A 25,757-nucleotide genomic window follows, 5' to 3' on the forward strand; every position below is an offset into this window, starting at 1 on the left:
TTTTGGATTTCCAGCATCCGCAGTAGCTTTTAGCTTTTTGTTTTTACTCTGGATCTGGCTGTTTTAAACTGACCTGGGAGAGCTCAGTTTTCACGTAGTTGGTCTACACAATGCAAAAGTGAATTTCCGCAATTCTCGACATCCTTTGCCTAGCGCAAAAAATATTACTGAACAACTTAAATTACAAAAACAATTCGTTCATAGTGTATCTTTTAAAATAGGTTGTGGCCAGCAGTCACACAAATATCAAGTGATTATCTGCTTTACTTGTGTGACAATTAACCTCCTTTCACTGCTGTCCATTAAAGTTACCATCTATATGATTGCAGTGCACTATTGTTAGGAGTATAATGGATTTTTTCCAGTTATAGTCATTTCCTGTTAGGACTCATTTGATCTTCTCGATGCATCTGAGATCACTGCAATTATATGTCTGTGCTTCAGATTTTATTCCATCAGCATTAAGTACATGCTGTGATAAGAGAGAAGTAGTCATTCGAAAGGTGCATCACAAATTTTGGATGAATTTAAATGTCTCTCCACTGTAATTTTGTGCGTATTTCTCCAAATATTCTATTTTGCTGCTTTTAAGTCGTGCATTACGGAAAGCTTCACTCTCCTAAGGTGTTTTTATCTTGCACTTAAAAACGGTACATAGTATGCTATAGTACAAAAGCCTAACCTATTCAGGACACAGCTGAGATGGTTAGCACTGAAAGAACTTAGAAATATGATCTTTAGACTGTTGAAAGGAAATCTCACCAACAATTGTATTTGCCAGCTTTTACCTGGTATCTGTTAGTTCCTAATGGTTTAAAATGAAGCTTAAATGTACCAGCGTTTTTTTTTTAAGGACTGATTTTCCTCTGCCCAGGCACTAAACACACTCGAAGTGTACTACACCTGTCCAACCTCGGACTCACCTCTACTTCCTGTCCCAGATCACTTAAATGGCCCAGGAGTGCCTTAGCACCAGCAGCAGGGGCAAGGAAATCGAGAGCAGTTGTAGGCTTCTCAGATTTGTAGCTGCCTCTGGCCTCAGTGATTCTGGCTGCTGATGGACATTTTGAACCTAACTAAGGGGGAAGGAATCCAAAAAAAAAAATTACTGGGCTCTAATTTCAGATCTTTGGCTCACTCCAGAACCTTCCAAGATTCAGCGGAAAGCCACAATGTGAGCCTTTTCTGGGTGCTCAGCAAACATTACTACCATGAAATAAGGCCAAAGAGTGCCCCATCCTGACCCATTTAAATGGTACTGTCTGGCCTTCTGAAGGTGCAGGCCAGAAAATCCACCCCACCAGGAAAGCTCTGAAAATGCCAAAGCAGTATTTACGGGTGCAGACCCCGTGATCTGGGTTGCTGTCACTCTTTTCTGACCTATGAACCAAGAATGCTGGTTCCTAACTTCTATGAGGGTAGCCTTTTTACACTCAAATAATTGTATTTGTCAAAATTACCCTATTGTTTGCCAGTTCCTGATGTTAAAAAATTAAGCATGAATACATTTTATAGTTTACATATGAGAAGTCTTACTACATACCAAGATAGTGGCAGTGACCAAACTCTGTCCATGCCCATTTTCAGAGTTTCACAATCCTAAATATAGGATGTGGAAAAGCTGAACACCATGTCCTTCAGTCGCCTGATTTCAGTGCTAAGTTGATGGGTTTCCTGTAAATAAAATCTTATCACCTTTCCAACAGACAACATCATTGTCACTAACATTTCAATACAGTTGTTAGTTTGCCATGCCAAACTTTGGTCCCTGGAAAGGGCTTTTTGAGTTGCATAATGTGGGGATGAAGTACCAGTGCTTACCAGTGTGTCACCATTTCAGCTGTTGAAGTAGTGTATTGTGCAACATTAAAGCATATATTGGCATAAAAGTGATTTTCATTTCTCTGTACTATGTTTGTACTAATAAACAAAATAAGCCTAATGACAGCAATGGGTGGTCCTTTTATACTTCTTATCAGCTGAAAAGGATAAGAATGCAATATATGGTTATAGGAATCTTTTGTTCCTGGATTGGAAACCCAATTGAGGGAAAATGTGAAGGTTATAATTATCCTGATTATGAAGTGCAAGGCCATTTTTAAACCTCACTTTTATCCCCAGGAACTGGTCTGTATTAGAGTACGGTGTACAAGTTCTGTTTTATGAAGCTTGCCTGGAAGTATATTCCTTTTCAAAGTATTGAACTGATCCATTTAAACAAATAATGAGATTGTCATTTGCAGTGGGGAGAATGTGAGACATTTATATTAGTTGTACACTGTATGTGTAACTAAAAATAAAACACATAAATGCTGGCAACCTAAAATAAAATGGTACATATACAGGTCAACCAACATCTGAGAAAAGACAGACTAAACTTTCTCTCTTCAGGTGCTGACAGATCCATGTATTGCCACCATTTTCTGTTTCTGTTTCACTGTGGCGTATGTATTGAATGCATAATGATATGCTTCACTAACCTAAAGCCAGCTGCTTCTTTGGAGGGAAACATTTTTTAATTTATACAATTAAAGCATGTACACTAGTTACATGCTAGAGTGAAGTAGACTGCATGTCTTTGGCTTTATAGCGAAATTCTAAGACTTTTTCTTAACTACTTCTGATGAGGTGGTGGTAAGCCCAGTCCCTTGATTTCTTTGATTTTTTTTTTTAACTAACAAAACATGCACATATTCTTATATACCTCATGAAAATGTGAATATGACATTAGCAATGATGAACTGACTATTCTGGATCGACTATCAATTATGAATAATCGCAATCGTTGTACCTTGCTGATTTGATTTTTGCAAGCAGTTTTTTAACCTGTAGATGTAAAATTTTGTTCAGTTTGAAGCCGTTATTAATTGGTCTGAGGACAGTAAAGTGTAATCTTAATAAAGATGTTCTGCCTCAAAAAAGCTGACCCATAGCGTGTTTGAAATGCGTGAATATTGTGTTTTTATACAAATGTACGGAATTCCAAGTGCAATACTCCACTGTCCCTCTTCACAGTAGTTTTCTTGATGGACTTATTCGTATACGTTTGTGTGTAAGTACGATAACAGACCGTTATTGTCTTGACTTTTTTTTCTCCTGTGATCAATATGAATTGCATTATGTTGCTTTTAAAAAAACTGCTCCAGAGCCTTTGTACATGTATTATATTATAATTATATATATTTGTGTACTGGAGAAAAACTACTGTAAGTTTTGTACTGTCATGGCTGAAGGTCTACTAAAATAAACTTGAAAAACTCAGGAACCCGTTGAAGTGTTGGTTATTTTCAAATTCAGACTGTACATGTGACCTAATGCTCTGTAATCGCTCTATTTTGTATAAACATGGCCAGATACATTCTCAACTGTACAATAAATGCAAGGAAGCCTACCATGTCATCTTTTTCCCTTGAGGAAACTGATGAAGATCTCGCATATAGTGTTTTACACATCCCAGGACATTCCAAAGCATTTCACACTTTTTGAAGTGTAGCCCCTGTTGGTATGTAGGCAAATGCGGCAGCCAATATGCGCACAGCAAGGACCAACAAGGAGCAATGAGATAAATGACCCAATTATATGTTTTGGTTGAGGAATAATTTGCATTTATATAGCGTCGCATCTATTATAGTGCTTTATTACATATCAAATGTTCAAAGTGCTTCACATACAACAAATTGCTTTGAAATATAGTCACTTTCTATGGGCAAATGCAGCAACCATTTTGAACAGTCAAGGGCCCACAAACAGCAAATGCGACAAATGGCCAGTTAGTTTGTTTCTGATGGTGTCAAGATAAGAATATTGGTCAGGACACCAGGATAAACTCCCCTGCTCTTCAAATAGTGCTACGGGATCTTTTACATCCACCTCAGAGGGCAAATGGGACCTCAGGTTAGCGTCTCATCTGAAATATGGCAGCTCTGATAATGCAGTGCTCCTTCAATAAGGCAATGAAATGTTCTAGATTATGTGCTTAAATTCTGGAATGTGGCTTTAACCCAAATGTTCCATGTTTAAACAAATTGTTTAAGATACATGCTGGTTTCCTGTTTGCAAGTGTTCTCAACTGAAACTTGGGGAGCTTTGTGCAAATGAGGAAAACATAACCTGGAGGGAAACAAGAAGTAAGCACAATTAAACTGTAAATGTCTGATTCTATGCCTATCTGTGATCTCCTCCAAAGAATGAGACTCAAACTTGCTTCTGTTTTTAGGGAGGAGAAATGGATTGCTGGGTGGCACAGTAGAGTAGCATATTTTGTACTCACGTGGGGCAGAAATTGTTAAAAGCCTTCTCTACTGGCTATATACAGTCCTATAAAAAAGGTCGTTTAGCATCAACCTAGTTTCTGATGAGTCCACAGCACAAAAACTGCCCATGAACAGACAATTTCTCAGAGTGCATAAGGTTGGCTAACAGAACTCTTAAGTTGATTGAAGGGCATTATTGGGCAGTGTAGAAAGAACTGTTTGCTTTTAGCATGCACAGCACCTAACTTTGGACAATTTGACTGTCAAAAGTAGAGTGCGTTTCTGTTTTCACCAATGATGTCCCTCACCTTGATGAGCACAAAATTCACCAGAAAGAAACTGATAGCACACCCCTCCTTCCACTTGAATTGTGTTTGTTACAGGCTAATCTGTGGATCATATCTACTGGAGGAGATTACATGTATGTTTAAAGCATGCAATTGGAGAAAAATGGGAAAGAGTAAAGGAGAAATGATTACCAACCAGATGAGGACAAAATGACCCTGAATCTTTCAAACCATTTAATATTGGCAGTCTGGGGGTGCAATGGAATCAAATACTGCTCTCCAGAGTAGGTTTTGTATCCAACCACAGGTTGATGGAATTGAAGTATAACTTATCTTTGGCAGTAAATGGGACTGTCAGAATATGTTTTCAGAGCCTCAATCCGTAGCATAAAGATGTTATCTTAACACGAAAGAGACACAGATGGGGCAAAGTAGAACGACCTTTACTGTGGATCTAACCAATGTGGTGCCTGATTTGGGAGTGATAGATTTAGATTTTGTTTTACTTTTTTAATGTAACTGTTTCCTAATCATGAAAATTCCTCACTTTAAGCCCAAATTTATCAAGTATTTAATGAAATTCAATTAAGTTCATTTGGTACTGTTAAAAATCATGCTTAATGAATATTAAAGTAAGACTTGCGCATATATATATATATATATATATATTATAGCATCTTTCACACCCTCTGGTCGGTCCAATGCACTTTACAGCTATTGAAGTGTTGTCACTGTGGTGTAACAGAATTAAAGGTGTGAATCTTAAGGACATTTCACGTTTTCATCATTCTCTGAATGAACAGTTTGATAAGTTGGGGCAATGATTTAAGTGTTGATGTGTAACATTCAATTTTTTCATGCAAATAAAAAGTCCTGTTACTCGGCTAGGTATGTTGTGGCATTGAGCCATACAGACCAGAAGGATCCCAGTTTCAATCCTCAGGAATAAATGGGTTGGATGGAGTCCATGCTGGAAGGAATTGTGGGAGGAACAAGTTTTGACTAATGGCTGTTCAAGATTTGAAGCCTTCATCGTCAGAGGTAATAAAGGCATTAAACTTTAATTTGCAAGTGTTGTAATATTTACAATACATGGGATAAAAATGTTGACTGTTTTAGCAGATTTTGTGGATCCGAAAAGCTTTTTGTAGAGGTGGCTTGAAAGGGTTAATTGAAAGCTTAGATAACCCTAACTACCAGGTTTCAGACAAACTGATTTATACAGAAACACAACAGCATGAACATCACAGCAGAATGGCTGTTAAAACAGCTGAAACCCGTCTGTTTGTGCAGTTGGGTGTTGAGTGCTTTGAATCTGTACTGTCCCTAGATGCACCAAACCGCAATGTTCAGAAAGGCTTAGATACCTCTCTTGATGTAACTAATATAACTCCTACCAGCTTGTCATGATGGTTATCTAAGTTTGACATTTCTACACTGTTCTAGTACACAATGTGCACTCCTGAACTACAGGGAAAAGAAAAACACTGTTGAGTTAGCACAGCAGTTATTATGCAGAGAGTATTGTCAATTAGTACATGCTCTCTGTGCTTTTGTACATTCTTCTTTGAGGGAAATGATATTTTCAGAGGCTTACAGTATATTGAAAGCTGAAAAATACTTTCAATAACTTTGTGTACTTAAAATCTATGTTCCAGATGGTAATGAACAGCAATATAATTACAGGTTAAGGTGTCTCCCAATGGCTCAATGGGTAAATTATCCAGCAGGTGTTGTACAGGGCCATGCAGATCAAGGGAAGTGCTGGGTTCAGTTCTCATTAGCTAATCTCAGCCACGATGGGGCAATAGAATTGCTCCAATTGAGGGAGGGGGACAAACAACCAGAGTTCCTGCTCCTGATTACAGTCCAGTAACCCCTCCTAGACAGTGCATGTGTGTGAGACAATCCAATGAGGTCAAAACTAAGCTTATCTATCATCCTCATCACAGCCTGTGGAAAAGTACTATCTAGACTCCCACACTTGGTTGCTATGGACATGAACCCTAGCATGAGTCATAGCCTTCAGAAGACGAATAGAAGGAAAAGAAAAATCTTGAATGCAAATTGTTTCAGAAAACAAATTCTGATAGCCAATGGCTTCCTTTTTAGAGCCCCGTGTTTAAAATACTGAAAGTACATTTCCAAGTTTGTTGGTGATGTTGCACCTGTTCCTTCGTGCAAAGTGTTTCACTAAACCAGGGTTGTCCAATAGGATTTTGATGATCGCCAAACTTCCAACGATCAGGTCACCATATTCAACGCATGATACAAAATATATATCCGAAGGATGGGGTAAACCTTGTAACACTATACAACATATGTACAAACGTATGAATTGGGAGCAGGAGTAGGCCACTCGGCCCCTTGAGCCTGCTCCACCATTCAGTAAGATCATGGCTGATTTAATTGTAACCTCAACCCCACATTCCTGCCTACCCCCGATAATCTTTCACCCCCTTGTTAATCAAGAATCTATCTAGCTCTGCCTTTAAAAATATTCAAAGACTCACTTCCTCAAAAGGCGGTGGAAATAGAGTTCCAAAGACTCAGTACCCTGTGAGAGAAAAAATTTCTCCTCATCACTGTCTTAAATGAGCAACCCCTTATTTTTAAACAGTGACCCCTAGTTCTAGATTCTCCCACAAGAGGAAACATCCTCTCCACGTCCACTCTGTCAAGACCTCTCAGGATTTTAAAGATTTCAATCAAGTCACCTCTTGCTCTTCTAAATTCCAGTGGATACAAGGCTAGCCTGTCTAATGTTTCCTCATAAGATAACCCTCCCATTCCTGGTATTAGTCTAGTAAACCTCTGACTGCTTCTAACACATTTACATCTTTCTATAAACATGGAGACCAATACTGTACACAGTACTCCAGATGTGGTCTCATCAGTGCCCTGTATAACTAAAGCATAACCTTCCTACTTTTGTAATTAATTCCCCTCACAATAAATGATAACATTTTATTCGCTTTCCTGATTACTTGCTTTATCTGCATACTAGCCTTTTGTGATTCATGCACTAGACCACCCAGATCCCTCTGAATCTGAGCTCTGCAATCTCTCAGCATTTAGATAATGAGCTTTTTATTCTTCCTGCCGAAATGAACAATTTCACTTTTATCCACATTATACTCCATTTTCCAGATCTTTGCCCACTCATTTAACCTATCTATGTCCCTTTTGTAGCCTCCTTATGTCCTGTTCACAATTTACTTTCCTACCTATCTTTGTGTCATCAGCAAATTTAGCAACCATTCCTTCGGTTCATTCATCCAAGTCATTTATATAAATTGTAAAAAGTTGAGGCCCCAGCACTGATCCCTGTGGCACACCACTCATTACATCCTGCCGACCAGAAAAAGACTCACTTATGCCAACTCTCTGGGCCTTTTTCTGGTCGGCAGGATGTGACGAGTGATGAACTAGGATTGAGAGGCGGGACTAAAGGTGAGCAATAATGCACTGCAGAATATTTTTATTTCTAATCATTACACAGCATCCAGTTGTGGTGTAGCAACATATATTTCAACATATTTTCACTTCATTCAATGGGGGCCACTTCACATACCTTAATGGAGCTAGGCTACAGCTTTTAACATTAAGGCTTGTTTCTCCTGCAGGATTTTCTACTTTGACATGGCCATGGATTGTGTCAGAGTCAGGAACAGTGTCCTCAGCCAAATGGGCTGCCACAGGGTCCTGATACCCATATGATTAAAATCTCTGGCCAGATGAAGTGCGTCAATTTGCCACATGTATGTGGTGAGCATATTGGACAAACTGCACTAAGCTGTGCATGGTGAGGTTAGTGAGCAATAATAATTTTAGACTTCTGGGTGTTTTAGTTTAACTTGCCTTTTTTGAGAGAATGGCAATAACCTGGATTATGTATTTACTTGATCCAGTTTTATCTCCTCCTGAAGGTGCTGATAAGGCTGGGGTATGGTTCTACGGGCACCTGCAGTCCTCTGATACCTCTCATAACTAGCTAGTTACCTGGGCAGTGATTGTCAGCAGGCTATTTGGCTGTGAACAGTATCACAGCTCTGTCCAATCCTGTCATTGTCCAATGTTCACAAACATATACTTCTCAGCAAGAGTCACTGGTCCCTCCTCAATCTGGGGTGCTGAGCCCCAACTGCTGCCCTGGGTGCGTTCAGCTAATGCTACAGAGACTGGGTGTCAAATCTGGGACCTTGTCTATATGCCATGTAGATACCAGTTGAACAGTGCAGTTTCTAAGACACTGTTTGTCAAACATATGTTTGGAACAAATTCAACTGAATTGCTTTATTTCCTAAATATGGCATTTTTGTGTTGGAACCAATAAAATATACAAATTCTGAAAGGAAAAATTGGCCTGAAAAGGGTGATATAAAAAGTTGAAAACTGAGGTTTTTATTTTCTTCCCAATCAAAAAAATCCTGTCAATCAAAAAAATCTACAGAAAGATAATTTAAACATAATTCAAATCTGTTTTGATTCATAGCCCTCTTTATTAAAAAAAACTTAATGGAACTGATAGTTTATATGCTTTTTTATCTATGATATTGGAATTTAGCACTAGAAATACTGTTAAGTACAACAGAATCATCTTAAGATGGACTCTGATTTAGTCACCTACTGCTTAAGTTCAAAAAGCTTCTATTTGTTCTGCTGATGGCTCAACAGAGTAGTTGACCCATAGGACCAGAAAGATCCCAGATCCATCTTTGGTCACAGCTGGATGACCATAGAAGCAATGCAATTGACCTAGGTTAAGGAGAATAAAAATTGGATTGGCTCCCACTCCTCAATTGTTTTTGATTGTCAGAGACACTGATACCTGTTGGAAGAGTGCATGTATGGACTCTAGGTGAGGACAGGATTGGGCTAGCTGTTTCCCCTGTTGTGGCTCACAAATGAAAAATGACAACTTGGTCCGAATACCAGAGAGTGACTGTGGAATCGCCCTCCAAAAAGAAGAAAAATATGAAAATAAAAACAAAAAGCTAAAAGCTACTGCGGATGCTGGAAATCCAAAACAAAAACAGAATTACCTGGAAAAACTCAGCAGGTCTGGCAGCATCGGCGGAGAAGAAATCAGTTAACGTTTCGAGCCTTCATGGCCCTTCGGCAGAACTGAAGCATAGTTAGAAGAAGGGAGAAATATAAATTGGTTTAAGGTGGGTGGGGGGGTGGTGGGGGGAGAGAGAGACATTGAGGGTGTCTCTCTCTCAATGTCTCTCTCTCCCCCCCCACCACCCCCCCACCCACCTTAAACCAATTTATATTTCTCCCTTCTAACTATGCTTCAGTTCTGCCGAAGGGCCATGAAGGCTCGAAACGTTAACTGATTTCTTCTCCGCCGATGCTGCCAGACCTGCTGAGTTTTTCCAGGTAATTCTGTTTTTGTTTTAGAAAAATATGAAATCTGTTTAGGTGAAGTGTTCCTTGTATTTTAAATGTTTCTATTTAGGAGTCATACGTTATTTTCAAAGAGCAAAAAAAAATTTCAGCTTACACCCCACCCCCACCACACACACACGCACGCAACTTCCCTTTTCTGTATGTATGTATATATTGTTCAGGTGTAGCCTGGAATTTGAAGTACAGTCTCTGATGTTTCAGCCTGAAAATTTAACCACATCATTTTTTTTTTAAAAACTTAAAGATATAGACATTTTTAGACTACTTACCTAACGCAAAACTTAAGATGAAAGCTTTAGTTTTCCCTCATCAAAGCAGATTGTTCACATAATTTTTTTTTTCCTCTGTCTTCCACAGTGGATTTATCCTACTTGCTTAAAATGCATGTTACTTAGGTTACAAATAGTCATTTGGTAGTACAGAACCTGAGTATTGCTGAAAATGTTGCTTTCCCTGACATTGGGATTCTTGCAATTGTCCTGATGAGTGCAAGATGAAAAGTTTCAACAAAATGTCTTTTTTCAGCAATGCTCAAGTTACTTGGGTTACTTACTTTGCTTTTTCTAGAAAACTGTTATTTAGATTATTTATAAAAGATTATATAAAATGCTGAAGTTGTCATTGATGTAGTGCGGAACAAGAAAGTCTTTCACCACTATGTGTCTTCAACGAACAGCATCTTAAACTGGGGACCATTTACCATGTGCTCTGACCTGGTTCTGGTTACATTGTTTGAGCTCATCATCAAAACACCTAATAACCCCTTGTGATCCTGTGCAAACAACTGTAACAACCCCTCAGTAATGCAAAAAATGTTTCCTTGCCCCAAGGAATTCCAATGGTTCAGAATTGTTATTCAGCAACCTGTATTGATGCAAAAAAATCCATATTTTGGATTTCTCCTGCGCCTTCTGTTTGCTTAAGAGTTTATAAATATTCTGTCTGGTTGTTGCATGACAAGGATTGTCATAGTCGATTTTGGGTCTTGTCATTCCACAGGAGCAGGGTGTTCTCGTGAAGCATCCCTTGCAAACAGAATCTGTGGTTTTTGGGGTCCAAGTGAAATTTCTGTCTCAAACTGAAGCAGAACTTGCGCTCCAGGCTCTGGAGAACATGCCTGTGTAGAAAAACACCATCTGCAGGTGATTTAAACATTTGAAGAACACATTTTATGGGTAAGTTTGGTGATTTATTTTTCTCAGTATTTGTGCCATTTTGATAATTAAATGTTATCTGTATACACTAACCTGGGTAAGGAAAGATAATGATGGCTGAAAATATTTTGAAACTGAGTGGTTTGGTTCATTTTGAGGTAGCTGGTTCTAGACAGCTGAATTTGAAAAATATGAAGTGATTTGAACAGCTTTGCTTGCTAATGTGGATTTATGTGTATTTTTTTGTTTCATATTTGGTCAATGGGGTACTGCAGCCAATTGGCACCATTTATTTAAACTGACAGTGGCCATTTTGGCTACTTTGTTTTTTTACCCCTTGCGCACTTATGAGGTAAACCCTGTGACATGCAATACATGTAAAATGTTTATATAATCTACATATAAATATCTATGCAACACTGAACGCCTTCTCCCATGAGCACTCTATGCTTGTAAATGGTCCCTTATTAAATGGAAAATATACTGGGGAGAGAAAAGCAGACCAACAGCGCTGTGACTTCTGAAAGAATTGCTCACAAGATTTGCCACCTTTATATCTTTTTGCCTTTGATCCTGTTTTGGAAGAACAATGTCGCTGCACTGGGGGCTCGCCTCCACTGTACAACATGGAATTTCCCCAAATGCAAATCTGCAGGACTGGCTCACCAAATTTATTGATACTAGTGACCTTAACAGTACATTTGTACAGCCACGTTTATTTAGGTTTACAACACTAGTGAATGTCAGAATGTTAAACTCTTATGAGGGCAACTATTAGGAAGAGACTGACGTGTGCAGTCAGCAGCACTCTTGTCGTGCAAAAGTGGCCACTGAACTGGCTTATCCAAATAAGTTGTTCTTTAGTCTCACCTCAAGAGGGCCCTGTCTAACAAAGTACATCAGTTGATGTATGTTAAATGACATCCATTTTTACTTAAACCCCTATGTACTCAAATCTTTGAAGGTGACAGGAGAAGTTGAGAAGGCTATTGTATATATTTTTTAAAAAGCATATGAAATCCTTGACTTTATTAGTAGAGGCACAAAGTACAAAAGTAAAAAAGTTGTGCTAAACCTTTATAAATCACTAGCCCCAGCTAGAGTATTGTGTTCAATTCTGGGTACCACACTTTGGGAAGGATGTCGAGGCCTGTGAGAGAGTGCGGAGGAGATTTACAAGAATGGTTCCAGGAATAAGGGACTTCAGTGACATGGAGAGACTGAAGAAGCTAGAACTGTTCTCCTCAGAGCAGAGGTGGTTAAGAAGAGATTTGATAGAAGTGTCCAAAATCATTAATGGTTATGCTAGGAATAACTAAGGAGAAACTGTTTCTAGGGGCAGAAGAGTCAGTAACCAGAGGAGACAGATTTAAGGTAATTTGCAAAAGAATCAGATGTGATATGAGGAAACAGTCTTTTCTGTTTTAAACAGAGTTGTTGTGATCTGGAATGTGCTGCCTGAAAAGGCAGTGGAAGCAGATTCAATCGGAACCTTCAAAAGGTAATTGGATAAATACTTGAAGGGGAAAAGAATTACAAGGGGATGGGAAAGAGCAGGAGAGTGGGATGAATTCGATAGCTCTAACAAAAAGCTGGCACAGGCATGATGAGCTGAATGGCCTCTGTCTGTGCTGCATGACTATATTGTTGCAAGTGGGATTTAATGTTTAAAGGTGTATTATCACTAGTTACATCAGAGATTCTCAAATGTTTTCAGACCAAACCTACTGAAAAAAAATCATTCTCTTCGAATACTTCAGCTATAATATTTGTGCCTGGCCCACCAATCCAAACCTTCCACAGCTTAGCCCTGTCCTAGACCTCAACCTGCATGTCTGATCTCCCCCAATCCTTTCCTGAGCTCATCTTGTCCATGAAACTCACTTCCTTTGCCCTTGACCACATTCCCATTAACTTCCCTTCCTGTCCTCCACACTCTGTCATAGTCAATGGTTTCCTCACCTCAGGGATTGTCACCTTAAACAGCCCTCGCCCTACCAAAAGCATCCTTTGCAAACTATCAGCTCCGTGCCCAGTATCTCCTTATATGGTTGGTGGAAAAATTGGCTTGATAACACTCCTGTGAAGTGTCTTGGGATGTTTTACTACATTAAAAGCATAATATAAATGCACATTGCTGTGTTGTTTAATAAATTTGTGATTAATTTTCTTTTTAGGGAAATACAGTTGGGTGGGTGAGAAAATATGGTGGCTGTATAATCGCAAAATTTTCTTTGTCCTATGTTTTGAAAGAAGGATTTTGTGTAGTGATTATAAATACAAATTGTTGTTGTAACTATAAAGTGCCTTTAACATAAAATGCCCCAAGGGGCTTCACAGGAGCATTAGAAAACAACATTTGACACCAAACCACAAGACAATATTAGGGCAGATGACCAAAAGCTTGTTCAAAGAAGTAGGTTTTTAAGGAGCGTCTTAAAGGAGGAAAGAGAGGTAGAGAGATGGAGATGTAGGGAGGGAATTCAAGTTTAGGGCCGAAGCAGCTGAAGGCATGGCTACCAATGGTGGAGCAATTAAAATCGGTGATGCTCAAGAGGCCAGAATTAATGGTGTGCAGATATCTCGGGGTTGTAGGGCTGGAGGAGATTACGGAGATAGGGTGAAGAATTTGAAAAATAAGGATGAAAATTGATACATTGCTTAACCGGGAGCCAGTGCAGGTCAGTATGCACAGGGGTGATGGATGACGGATTTAGTGCAAGTTAGGACACAGGCCAGCAGAAGTTTGGATGAGCTAAGTTTACAGAGGGTAGAAATAAATAAAGTAAAAATTAATATTAGAAAGGAGAAACAAGCTTAAATAATGAAGAAAATTGACGGCTCTCTGTGATGAGACACAAGAAATGTATTTCCCTGACTTCCCAGATCCCTTGAAAGTGTTGATTCATGTTGAGGTACACTTCTAAGGATCCAACATTTGTCTTGTGTAACACCAGATATTGTTTACCAGCAAGCTTTTCAAACACAGTCTAAAGAGTTTAAGAACAGACTTGCACTGTTGTAAGCATCTTATCACATCTCAAGAGCTTTACATACAATGGATCCTTTGAAATAACATCAGGTTCCACATGTATGCCGACGACATTCAGCTCTGCCTCACCACCACCTCTGACCCCTCCACTGCCTCTGTTATCAGATTTTTTGTCCGTTATCCAATCCTGGCTGAGCAGCAATTTCTGCCCACTAAACATTGTGAAGACCAAAGCCATGACTGCCACCATAAAATCCATTCTAACCACCAATTCCACCCCTCTCCCTGACTATTGTCTCAGATTGAACCAGATTTTTCACAACTTCTGCATCTGACTTGACCCTGAACTCGCCTTGTGACCCTGTATCCTCTACATCACCAACACCACCACCTTCCAGCTCCATGATATTGCCTGTCTGCGCCACTGTCTCAGCCTACCTACTGCTGAAACCCTCATCCATGATTTTATTACCTCCAGACTCAACCATGTTGGCTTTGTCTGATCATGCTATGATTTTCTGAGTGTAATGTTAAGACTTTCTTAATAATAGATTCCAGCATTTTCCCAACAACTGATACCAGGCTAAATGACCTGTAGTTTCCGGTTTTCTCTCTGCCTCCTTTCTTGAATAGTGGAGTTACATTTGCTAACTTCAAATCTGCTGAAACTGTTCTAGAATCTAGGGAACTTTGGAAAATTGTAAGCAGTGCATCCACTATCTTTGCAGATACTCTTTTAGAACCCGAGGATGTGGGCCATCAGGTCCTGGGGAATTGTCAGATTTTAGTCCCTTATGTTTCTTCAGTGCTTTTTCTCTGATAATTACCTTAAGTTCCTCACTCTTATTAGCCCTTTGGTTGCCCTATATTTCTGGTATGTAAATAGTGTCTATTTTCACAGTAGATGATACAAAATATTTGTTCAATGTCTGCCATTTTCTCATCTCCCCATGATGATTTCTCCTGTCTCTGCCTCTAAGGGACCAACGTTTACTTTAGCTACCCTCCTTTTTTATGTACATTTTACACCTCTTACAATCTGCTTTTATATTCCTGGCTAGTTTACTCTCATTCTATTTTTTCTCTTTTAATCAACTTTTTGGTCACCCATTACTCTTTGTAGAATTTTCCCAAACCTTAGGCTCACTACTATTCTTTGCAACATTATAAGCCTCTTCTTTTAATCTAATACTATCCTTAACTTCCTTAGTAAGCCACAGATCCTTGTTGAGTTTTTGTTTCTAATGGAATGTATTTTTGTTGAACATTTTGAATTGTTCCTTTAAATGTTTCCCACTGTTTATTTATCGCCATACCTGTTGGTCTATTTACCCAATCAACCTGAGCCAGCTCTCCCCTCATACCTATCATAGGTTGTGGCATATAAGTTGACCCAGCATTTAAGACGACTCCTGTTTTTGGATGCCAAAATGCATATATAGGCCTGTTTTTGGATGCCAAAATGCATATATAGTGTATAAGTCGAATTCCCCCTCACCCTCCACCTCTTCAGCTAATAAATGCATGTTTAGGGTTATACTCGCCTTATAAGCTGGAGCATGGGATCAAATGGGCGATATGGACTGTGTCGCCAAGAAGATGCACAGGAGTTTAAGACACACCCACACAGAGCAGACTGCGTGTGGTGACCGATGAACAGAAATTTTTCCACATTTTAAAAGGGGTACCACCTACACCAACACCAGCGGTTCACATTTTATACTCTGCGTTTAAGTTGACCCCTGTTTTTGGAAGAATTTTTCAAAGCTTCAAAAGTCAACTTCTACACCACTGTCTACAGTATGTAATTGGTTTTACTTAAGTTTAATTGTTGTTTGGGACTGGAGTATGTCGCTTTGAAACTTGATATGGAATTCTATTGTATTATGATCACTTTTTACCTGTGGATCTTTAGCTGTGAGAATACTAATTAACTGTGCTTCAGTGCACAATACTAGATCTAAAATAGCTTTATTCCTAGTTGGTTCAACAATGTGTTCTTCCAGGAAACTTTCAGAAGCATTCTACAAACTCATCTTCCAGACCACCTTTGCCAATTTGATTGGTCCAGTCTATATGAAGATTAAAGTCCCCCACAATTATTGCATTGCCTTTGTCACAAGCTCCAATTATATGCCACAGTTATTATTGTCTTGCAATGCATTGCACAAATTCACATTTTGCTATTGTGGCACACCACCTGTCCTGCCTGGCTAACTTTATTTACTTATTTGATAACTTTAAGTTAGTAACTAGTGTTATGTCACAGCAGTTGGTAAAGGCTGAGTTGTTTAAATCCCAGAGGGAAACGTGAACAACTGTCATAACCTATATTTTCAATTGGTATGTTTGAGATGCAGCTCTGAATTCAGAAATAAAACCACAAAGCCTCCAGGTCTTATATATAAAACTAACTTAAACATTTATTGATTAACAACTAATTAAACACACACATGTCTACAAATTACTACCATAATAACTTTTAAACAAATCCCCAAGTTAATCACTCCCAGGTAAATCTTCACCTAGGCAACAACAACCCATAGACTTTAAACAGACGCCAGGCAAAGCAAATTTTATCTTATGAATTCATAATGAGGTTCCTTTCAATTGTTTCCTTTGCAGACAGTTGTAGGGCTTACAGGCTGCTTAGATCTTACATGCCTTTGACCTGCACATACAAAAATTCTTTCTTTGTACTTAGCTTTCCCTTTGAATGAAAATTCTCATGGTATCCCTAGGTCTTTGACCTCCACCTCTTCTAACAATAAAACCCCTTTCATAGTACCAATTTTATTAGTAATATATTGCTTGGTGTCTCCTAGCTAGGTGCAAGATTTTACTCCCTCCTTTTGAATAGTTTATTCAACAAATGCAAGTGTACTCTTTACCTTACTGTTCTCCTTACTGTTCATCCAGTTAACATCTCAAAGCTACTATCCATCAAAGCACCCAGACTATCTGGCTTTAATCCAATTAATCCACACACGCCCACAATCACAGACACTACTACAAATCCAATTTAAAAATAATTTCCAATAACGTTATATACATTAATATCTTCATGACACTAGTTAGCTAGAGTAATAGCAAGTTATAGTCTCCAAGCTTGGAGACAAAAGAAGAACACTCTCTAGCTACTGGAAGTAAAACAAAAAAGAATAAAAAGCAGCAACTCCTCTCCACTCCCTGCCCCCCACCCCAGCACCAAATTTCCAAAGCACTCTGTGCAGAACCAAACACTGTCTACTTACATAGAGTTTATCATCTACACCTGAGTTACAATTTCTTCTTTATTCATTAATGGGATGTGGGCGTCGCTGGCAAGGCCAGCATTTATTGCCCATCCCTAACTGCCCTTGAGAAGGTGATGGTTTACTGCCTTCTTGAACCGCTATAGTCCAAGCGTTGTAGCAACAACTACAGTGCTGTTGGAAATTCCAGGATTTTGACCCAGCGACAGTGAAGGAACAGTAATATAGTTCAGGATAGTGTGTGGCTTGGAGGGTAACTTACAGGTGATAGTGTTCCTATGCATCTGCTGCCCTTGTTATTCTAGGTGATGGTTGTCACGGATTTGGAACGTGCTGTCGAAGGTGTCTTGGTGAGTTGATGCAGTGCATCTTGTAGATGGTACATACTGCAGTCACTTTGCATCAGTGGCGGAGGGAATGAACGTTGATGGTGGTGGATGGGGTGCCAATCAAGTGGGCTGCTTTGTCCCGGATCGTGTCAAGCTGCTTGAGTGTTGTTGGAGCTGCACTCATCCTGGCAAGCGGAGAGTATTCCACCACACTCCTGACTTGTGCCTTGTAGATGGTGGACAGGCTTTGGGGAGTCAGGAGGTGGGTTACTCTCTGCAGAATTCCAAGCTTCTGACCTGCTCCTGTAGCCACAGTATTTATATAGCTGGTCTAGTTCAGTTTCTGGCCAATGGTAACCCCCAGGATGATGTTAGTGGGGAATTCAATGATGGTGGTGGATGGGGTGCCAATCAAGCGGGCTGCTTTGTCCCGGATCGTGTCAAGCTGCTTGAGTGTTGTTGGAGCTGCACTCATCCTGGCAAGCGGAGAGTATTCCACCACACTCCTGACTTGTGCCTTGTAGATGGTGGACAGGCTTTGGGGAGTCAGGAGGTGGGTTACTCTCTGCAGAATTCCAAGCTTCTGACCTGCTCCTGTAGCCACAGTATTTATATAGCTGGTCTAGTTCAGTTTCTGGCCAATGGTAACCCCCAGGATGATGTTAGTGGGGAATTCAATGATGGTAATGCTATTGAATGTCAGGGGGAGATGGTTAGATTTTATCTTCTCGGAGATGATTGTTGCCTGGCACTTGTGTGGTGTGAATGTTACTTGCCACTTGTGAGCCCAAGCCTGGATATTGTCCAGGTCTTGCTGCATTAGGACACAGACTGCTTCAGTATCTGAGGATTCGCGAATGGTGATGAACATTGTGCAATCATCAGCGAACATCCCCACTTCTGACCTTATAATGGAGGGAAGGTCATTGATGAAGCAGCTGAAGATGGTTGGGCTGAGGACACTACCCTGAGGAACTCCTGCAGTGATGTCCTGGAGCTGAGATGACTGACCTCCAACAGCCACAACAATCTTCCTTTCTGCTAGGTATGACTCCAACCAGCAGAGAGTTTCCCCACTGATTCCCATTGACTCCAGTTTTGCTAGGGTTCCTTGATGCCACACTCGGTCAAATGCTGCCTTGATATCAAGGGCAGTCACTCACCTCACCTCAGGAGTTCAGCTCTTGTCCATGTTTGGATCAAGGCTGTAATGAGGTCAGGAGCTGAGTGGCCCTGGCAGAACCCAAACTGGGTGTCAATGAGCAGATTATTGCTAGTAAGTGGTGTTTGACAGCACTGTCGACAACACCTTCCATTACTTTATTGGTGATCGAAAGTAGACTGATGGGGTGGTAATTGGCCAGGTTGGATTTGTCCTGCTTTTTGTGGACAGGACATACCTGGGCAATTTTCCCAGTAGCTGCTTACTGCTAAGTTATTAACACTTAATCAACTGAAAGTGGTTGCTTGAATAACAGTTCACTGCCAGGCACTTTGTTAACTAGCTTGCAGTTTCTTTTGCAGTTTTAAAGTTTAAACCAGATTCTAACTGTTAATCTGTTAAGCACTCTGTTTCTTTATAGCCAATGAAGTACTTTTGAAGGATAGTCACTGTTGTAATGAAGGATGCCTTGATTTTAACATTCTCATCTTTGTTTTAAAATCTTGCCATGGCCTTGTCCTTCCCTATCTCTGTAACCTCCTCCAGTCCTACAATCCTCAGATCTTTGCACTCTAATTCTGACCTATTGAGGGTCCCTGGTTTTAATCACTCTGCTATTGGTGGCTCTACCTTCAGCTGTCTAAACTCTGGAATACTCTCCCTAAACCTCTCCCCTCCTCTTTCCTCCTTTAAGACAGTCTTTAAAACCTACAACTTCGACCAAGCTTTGTCATCTATCCTAATATCTCCTTGCGTGGCTTGGTGTCATATTTTGTTTTATAATACCTCCAAACCTAATGCTTTGACAAAGCTTTTGGTTGCCTGCTCTAATATCTCATGTGATTTAATGTCAAATTTTGTTACTGGACCTGTGAAGTGCCTTGGGGATTCATGGCCCCTCTGCCAAAAAAAAAGACTTTACTGATAACATTTGTGTGAAGGTACATTATAACACAATTCAAATGTGGCAGTTAATATGGTGTTATATGGCTCAATTTGGTTAAATCGATGACACGACAGTGCATGGTGCCTCACCACACTTAATATTGTAATTGTATCTATATTTACATTATTAGCATTTCTTGATGCATATAGTTTGTGAGGGGTTTTACGTGAGCTCCAGCCCTTTGCTGTACAATGAAAGGAATACTAAACTGTAGTTACAAACAAAAACAACTGGAAAAACTCTGTAGGTCTGACAGCATCTGCAGAGAGGAAAAGAGTTAACGTTTCGTGTCCGTATGATCATCAGTATTTTGCTTTAAACTTCATCTGGGGGCGGGGCAGGATGGCGGGATGTCATTGGTGGATCCAATAATTGACATGCCCCGCCACAAATCAGCTCCGGCCGCTTCTACCTTCGTTGCTCGCTGGGGCAGGCCGCTTTACTGCCGCAGTAGCACCTGAGTATCCGCAGGATAAACGAGTTCCCGGTAGTTCGTGTTGCAATGGCGTTTAGAAACGACCTTAATCGAATGTCTTAGTGGGGGGATTCGCCTTCGTGGCGCTGCCGGAGCGCCCGTGGTGATTTTAAATGCTCAATACGATGAGATTTTGGCGGGTTCCAGGGGTTGTGGCGGAGGTATAAAAGGAGCGCGCGCCGGTTTGCCTTCCTCTTTGTGACTCGTGCTAAAGATGGTGAGTGAGGAGCTGAGGGAGGGGGAGAGAAAACTGCCGGCCGATTTCCACCCTTGTGCCCTGGAATGTGGAAAAGCTCGGATTTACCTCCGACTCCAGCCTCACTACTTTCCGGGAGATACTCCTCACAGTCTGGGCTGTCGGGAGGGTCAGTCAGGCTGAGGCCTACCACCCGGAGGCCGAACACGAGTCTCTCGGAGGCCTCAGCCCTGACGGCCTCTCCCACCAGCAACCCCCAGCTTCGCGAAGAGCAGAAGCTACGGCTTGTGACCCTCGAACTGGGTTCATTCTTGGCGCGGCTTATGAAGCGAGGATTCTAGCTTCCGCCAGAGGGAAAAACACATGTGGCGCTCGCCCCGAGCTGCGGCAAATTGCTCCCGGCTGCAGGAGGGCTTTATCTGGGCTATTTAAAAAAAATATTCCCATTGCAGGATGTTCTGGGTGAAAGAGGAACAGGGCCACGTTATTTGCCAGTAGTTGAAGGCACTGAGTGCTCACCAAACAATTTACATTCGAGGTTTAGACTTAACTATTTACATTCGAGGTTTAGACTGTTAAAACAAGCTAGCTTTTGAAAAGGAAGCTGTTTTGAGCCATGATATATACTGGATTTTGCTGATCTGACCAAGGCAAAGTAGTTGCTGCAATTATTGTACTAGGAACTAATCTGGCTTCAGGTCACCATCCAATTACCCCCTACTGCAAATTGGGTGGTTGGAAGAGAGCAGGTTCTGGCCTTGACGATACTTTTTGTCCCTTGCATCAAGCAACACATTGACACTTGAAATTAGAGAATGCACAGTAAGATGAGCTACTGCAAATGTTGAGACTGGGCCTGACATTTCCTGGCAAATTGTATAATAGTGTTCAATTTTTTTAAAATTCATACAATATTTTCTTTCAGACTAAGAAGCGAAGGAATAACGGACGTGCCAAGAAAGGCCGTGGCCACGTCCAGCCCATTAGGTGCACAAATTGTGCCCGCTGCGTCCCCAAAGACAAAGCCATTAAGAAGTTTGTCATCCGCAACATTGTGGAGGCTGCTGCAGTTCGAGATATTTCGGAGGCCAGTGTCTTTGATGGTGAGTTTCTGTGATCACCTGATTGCTCACCTATTTTCCCCAATGTTTTAATTTAAGTAAATCAGATGAGCTATCTGATTATTACTGGTTCTGTTCAGAATTCATGTCTGCGACTGTTGCTTGGTCTGACGCTCTTTTCTTTGTTTCCAGCATATGTGTTGCCCAAGCTGTATGTGAAATTGCATTACTGTGTCAGCTGTGCCATCCACAGCAAGGTGGTAAGAAATCGTTCACGAGAGGCCAGAAAGGACCGAACTCCACCTCCACGTTTCAGGCCAGGCGTAAGTATTGAAACCCTTGCTGGAAGTTCAGCTGGTGGCACTCAATATCCTACAATCTGAGTCTAGACCTCATTATTTGGAAGTCAGTTTCTCTAGAGGTGTGACACTGGACCTAAAGAGGACTTGGAGGCCCTTCAGGGCTTCTTGCAATTGAGAACGTAGAAGTAGGAGCAGGAGTAGATCATTTGGTCCCTTGAGCCTTCAATACAACCATGGCTGATGATCTGCCTCAATTCCATCCCCCCACTCCCCCTATCTCTCAATTCTCTGAATGATCAACAATCTCTATCCTTAACTACCCTTTTGAGGAAGAAATTTTCTCATATCTTAAATGATCGGCCCCTGCACCTAATCGAATGCCTTTTGGGAATCTGAGTATACATCTACTGGTTCCCCTTTATTTACCCGACTAGTTATATACTCAAATCTCCAATAAATTTGTCAAACGTGATTTCCCCTTTTCTAAATACATTTGTATGACTTCTGTAATAATAGATTCCAGAAATTTCCCAGTGACAGATGAGAGGCTAACTGGCCTGTAGTTCAGTTTTCTCTCTGCCCCCTTGAATAGTGTTAAATATGCCATCTTTCAATTTGCTGGCACCATTCCAGAATCTAGAATTTTGGAAAATTGTAATTAGTCCAACTGATTATTAACTACATTTCTGGGGTGGTGGGCAAAGAGATCAAATCGGATTACCCAGGGTTGTCACTTTAATTCTAAATTCTAGGTTGATGCCCTCTGCCATGAGGGAGAGGAACTCAACCAGTGTTTGCAATTGTGACTTTCACAAGTATTAGTGATTTCACTTCAAAAGTAATTAACGTGGCTGGGAAGCACCTGGGGCACTGAGGCCATAGTAGGTGCTGCAAAACACCTTACTGTCGTGCAAACACTTTACATCTGCATCTTCAAGGTGGGATGGATGACAATTTGAGACATTTGTTGAAACAGGTTTATGAGCAGCCTTTGTCCATTTTGTGTCGGGCTATTGTTTGTGCATGGATGCTGACCTGTAATTTCATTTTTCTTTCCAGGCCAACATCCCACGTGGACCTCCTCAGAAGCCTATGTAAACATGAGTGAATCCTATAATTTGGTTTGAAGTAATAAAAATGTTGGACCACTAAAGTCTGTCTGAATGTTCATTTTAGACTTCGTTTTTTTTTTGGTGGCTTGGAGGCATGAAAAGGGGCTACACCACATGTTGGTGACCCTTTTCTTCCCTCCCCCCCCCCTCACAAAATCATTTCCAATAGTGAGTAGCTTTGCATGGATCAGTAGGTTTTATTCCTAGCCTGTGGCACTTAACTGAATACAACTAGAATGGCAGTGAGGGGATTTGGACATTTAGCCTAGGTGGTTTTGGTGTGTGTGGATCATAATAACCACTGACCCCTGAGCAGAAAAAAGCAAATTTCTGCAGTCGCAGGAAACCTGAAATAGAAACAGAAAATGCTTCAGAAACCCGACGGGCCTGGCAGCATCTGTAGAGAGAGAAATAGGATTAATGTTTTGAGCCTGTATACCTCCCTCGAGCTGAAGAGAGGTGGAAATGTGATGGGTTTTATGCTGTTGAAGAGAGGGGTTGGAGCTCCAACCAACTCCTGAGAAGATATAGGTAGGGCTTGGAAATTGCAGGATATTGATCAGCAATGATGAAAGAACTGATAGATGCCCCCGTTGGAATGATGTACACCTTGAAGGTGGTCACTATTACATAGGTATAGTAGCCAATTTGCACAAAACAAGATCTCAAACAAAAGAGTGGTTATGGAGTGTGGGGGAAATGGTGGCCAAGACATTGGGCAAACTCAATATGGTGTTTTTAACGTAGTAAAATGTCTCGGCACTTCTCTAATGGGACAAAAAATGACCTTTAAGCCAAGGAGGACACATTTGGGTGAGTGATAAAAAGCCTGGTTGAAGAGGTTGGTTTGGGGGAGCTTATAAGAAGAGAGATTCAGGGAGTGCATTTCAGAACTTACAGCCTCGATGGCATTAATGGTGAGGCGTATGCGGGGCATGTCTTGGGGAAACAGAGTTAGGCGACAATGTAGGGTAGCATGTTTGGCTGATGGGACTTGATGCGAGTTAGATTGTGACAGGAGAGTTTGGATTTATGGAGGGGAGGCTGGCAAGGAGATTATTGGAATAGTTGAGTTTGGATGTAATAATGAAGCAGGAAGGAGGTGGCCTTGGGGATGGCAGGAATTATGGGGTCAGAAGCTCAGCTTGGGGCATCGAGTTGGCAGTTTGGTTCAGCCTGAGATTAGCCAGGGGAAGGGGGTTGGTGGCTTGGGAGCAGAGTTTTTGATGTGAGGACTGAAGACAGTAATTTCCATCTTTCCAGTGGCTAATGGGAGGAAGTTGTGCTTCATCCAGAGGAGACTGAATGTCAGTCAAAAAACAACAGGCAAGAGGAGGGGTCAAAAGAGATGGACTGCCATAAGTGCATACATGTGGGACCTGGCATTGATGATATTGCTGAAAAGCAACATTTAGATAAGAAATAGGATAGATATTTGGGGGACTCTGGCATGAAAATCAGAATTAAACTTCAGTAGGATAGCTGGATGGAGGAGGATGGTGTGGGCAATTGTGTCAAAGGCTGCAATCGTGCACTTTGGCCTCTGTGGAGTGAGGTGGGATTTTTTTCATGGCAGCAGTTTTGAGATCTTGTGATGGGTGGTACCTGTGCAGCATTCCTTAAGTACACACTGAAAAAGTCAGCCTAGAATGAGTTAATACTTGCATTGGTGTCTATGCACTAAAAATTCAACTGTCCTAAACTTGGGACTGTTTGTAATCCTGTAGTGCTAGTGTATATTGCACAAGCATAGCAAATACCAAAATATTGAAAATAACAGTGCAGAAAGCATTAATAACGCTGTATTTAAATGGGAGGTTGAAAACTTGACACAATGAGTGCTATTACAATGAAATGTATTAACAGATCAAAGTGTCTATTTGCAATAATTTTCAGCTCTGCTCCATGATGGTTCAGTATGTAGAGATTGCTTGGTGCATAAGTAATTAAGCAATAGATACCTGAAGATGTCATGTTCAAGTCCTCAGCCTGCGGCTCTGTAGCTGAATGTGACTCTTTAACATCTCATTTGCAGTTCCCAACCTTTCCCAGTTGGATCGCATTAACATGAAAATTTTTTTTTTAAATAGTCAAGAAAAGTAAGCTGTGTTTTTATTGGGATCAAAGGCTAATCATTATTCTACACTTCATGGTTTCAAATTATTATTTTAACAAAGAACATCAACTCTAAAACTTGTTTCAGCGGTATAACTAAACCATGGTTATAGATGATGTCTATAATCAGTAACAAGAAAAGTCTGAATTCAATGCATCTTAAGTTAAAGTTTGTTTTAAAGATTTTACAGCCAATTATAGTTACAAAAAGGCTAAAATGTAATTCAGAATTGGGTCTATTTTAATTTGTATTTTTCTATTACATAAATTGCATGTAATTTATTAAATGTGTAAATTATGCATTCTACTGGAGACACTTGGCAATTTACCAAGCATTTGGTTTCGAAATGCTGATTTTTTTTTTAAAAGGTGGGGGGAAAAAAGTTTGCGATCCCTGCCCTAGACTATGCTGACTTTATTAATCCCAGCTGTTTGCACTATTTTTCAGGTTTCTATTGAAGTTCGTGGGAAATTGGGGGAAAGAACTTGAATTTCTACAGTACTTTTAACAATCTTGGGACATCCCTAAAGTGTTTTACAACCAATGAAGTACTATTGAAGTTTAGTTAGTTGTAATGCAGGACATCTGAAAGAAAGATCTTTCATTTATATACGCATTTATATTGCGTATGTCACAGCCACCAGACGTCTCAAAAGTACTTTTTTAAGTCTAATCACTTGTAATGCAGGATATGTGGCAACCA

The 25,757-nt window shown here is 40.5% G+C and overlaps 2 protein-coding genes across 3 annotated transcripts in view; both read left to right on the plus strand.

Annotated features, from left to right (window-relative positions):
* Positions 1–25,757, plus strand: part of cdk2 (cyclin dependent kinase 2) — a 434,240-nt gene that overhangs the window by 345,841 nt on the left and 62,642 nt on the right. The gene's annotated exons all lie outside the window — the stretch shown is intronic.
* rps26 (ribosomal protein S26) lies at positions 20,257–22,994 on the plus strand. Of its 2 annotated transcripts, none has more exons than XM_078534583.1 (4): positions 20,257–20,484; positions 21,389–21,566; positions 21,717–21,847; positions 22,886–22,994. In XM_078534583.1, exons 1-4 carry the CDS (start codon positions 20,482–20,484, stop codon positions 22,922–22,924), a joined length of 351 nt encoding a protein of 116 aa, XP_078390709.1. In that variant the 5' UTR covers positions 20,257–20,481; the 3' UTR covers positions 22,925–22,994. The 2 variants fall into 2 exon arrangements, with proteins under 2 accessions (XP_078390709.1, XP_078390708.1); XM_078534582.1 differs by having other exon boundaries at positions 20,366–20,428.

The sequence above is a fragment of the Cetorhinus maximus genome, chromosome X, assembly GCF_964194155.1.
Source record: "Cetorhinus maximus chromosome X, sCetMax3.hap1.1, whole genome shotgun sequence".
Lineage (NCBI taxonomy): Eukaryota > Metazoa > Chordata > Chondrichthyes > Lamniformes > Cetorhinidae > Cetorhinus > Cetorhinus maximus.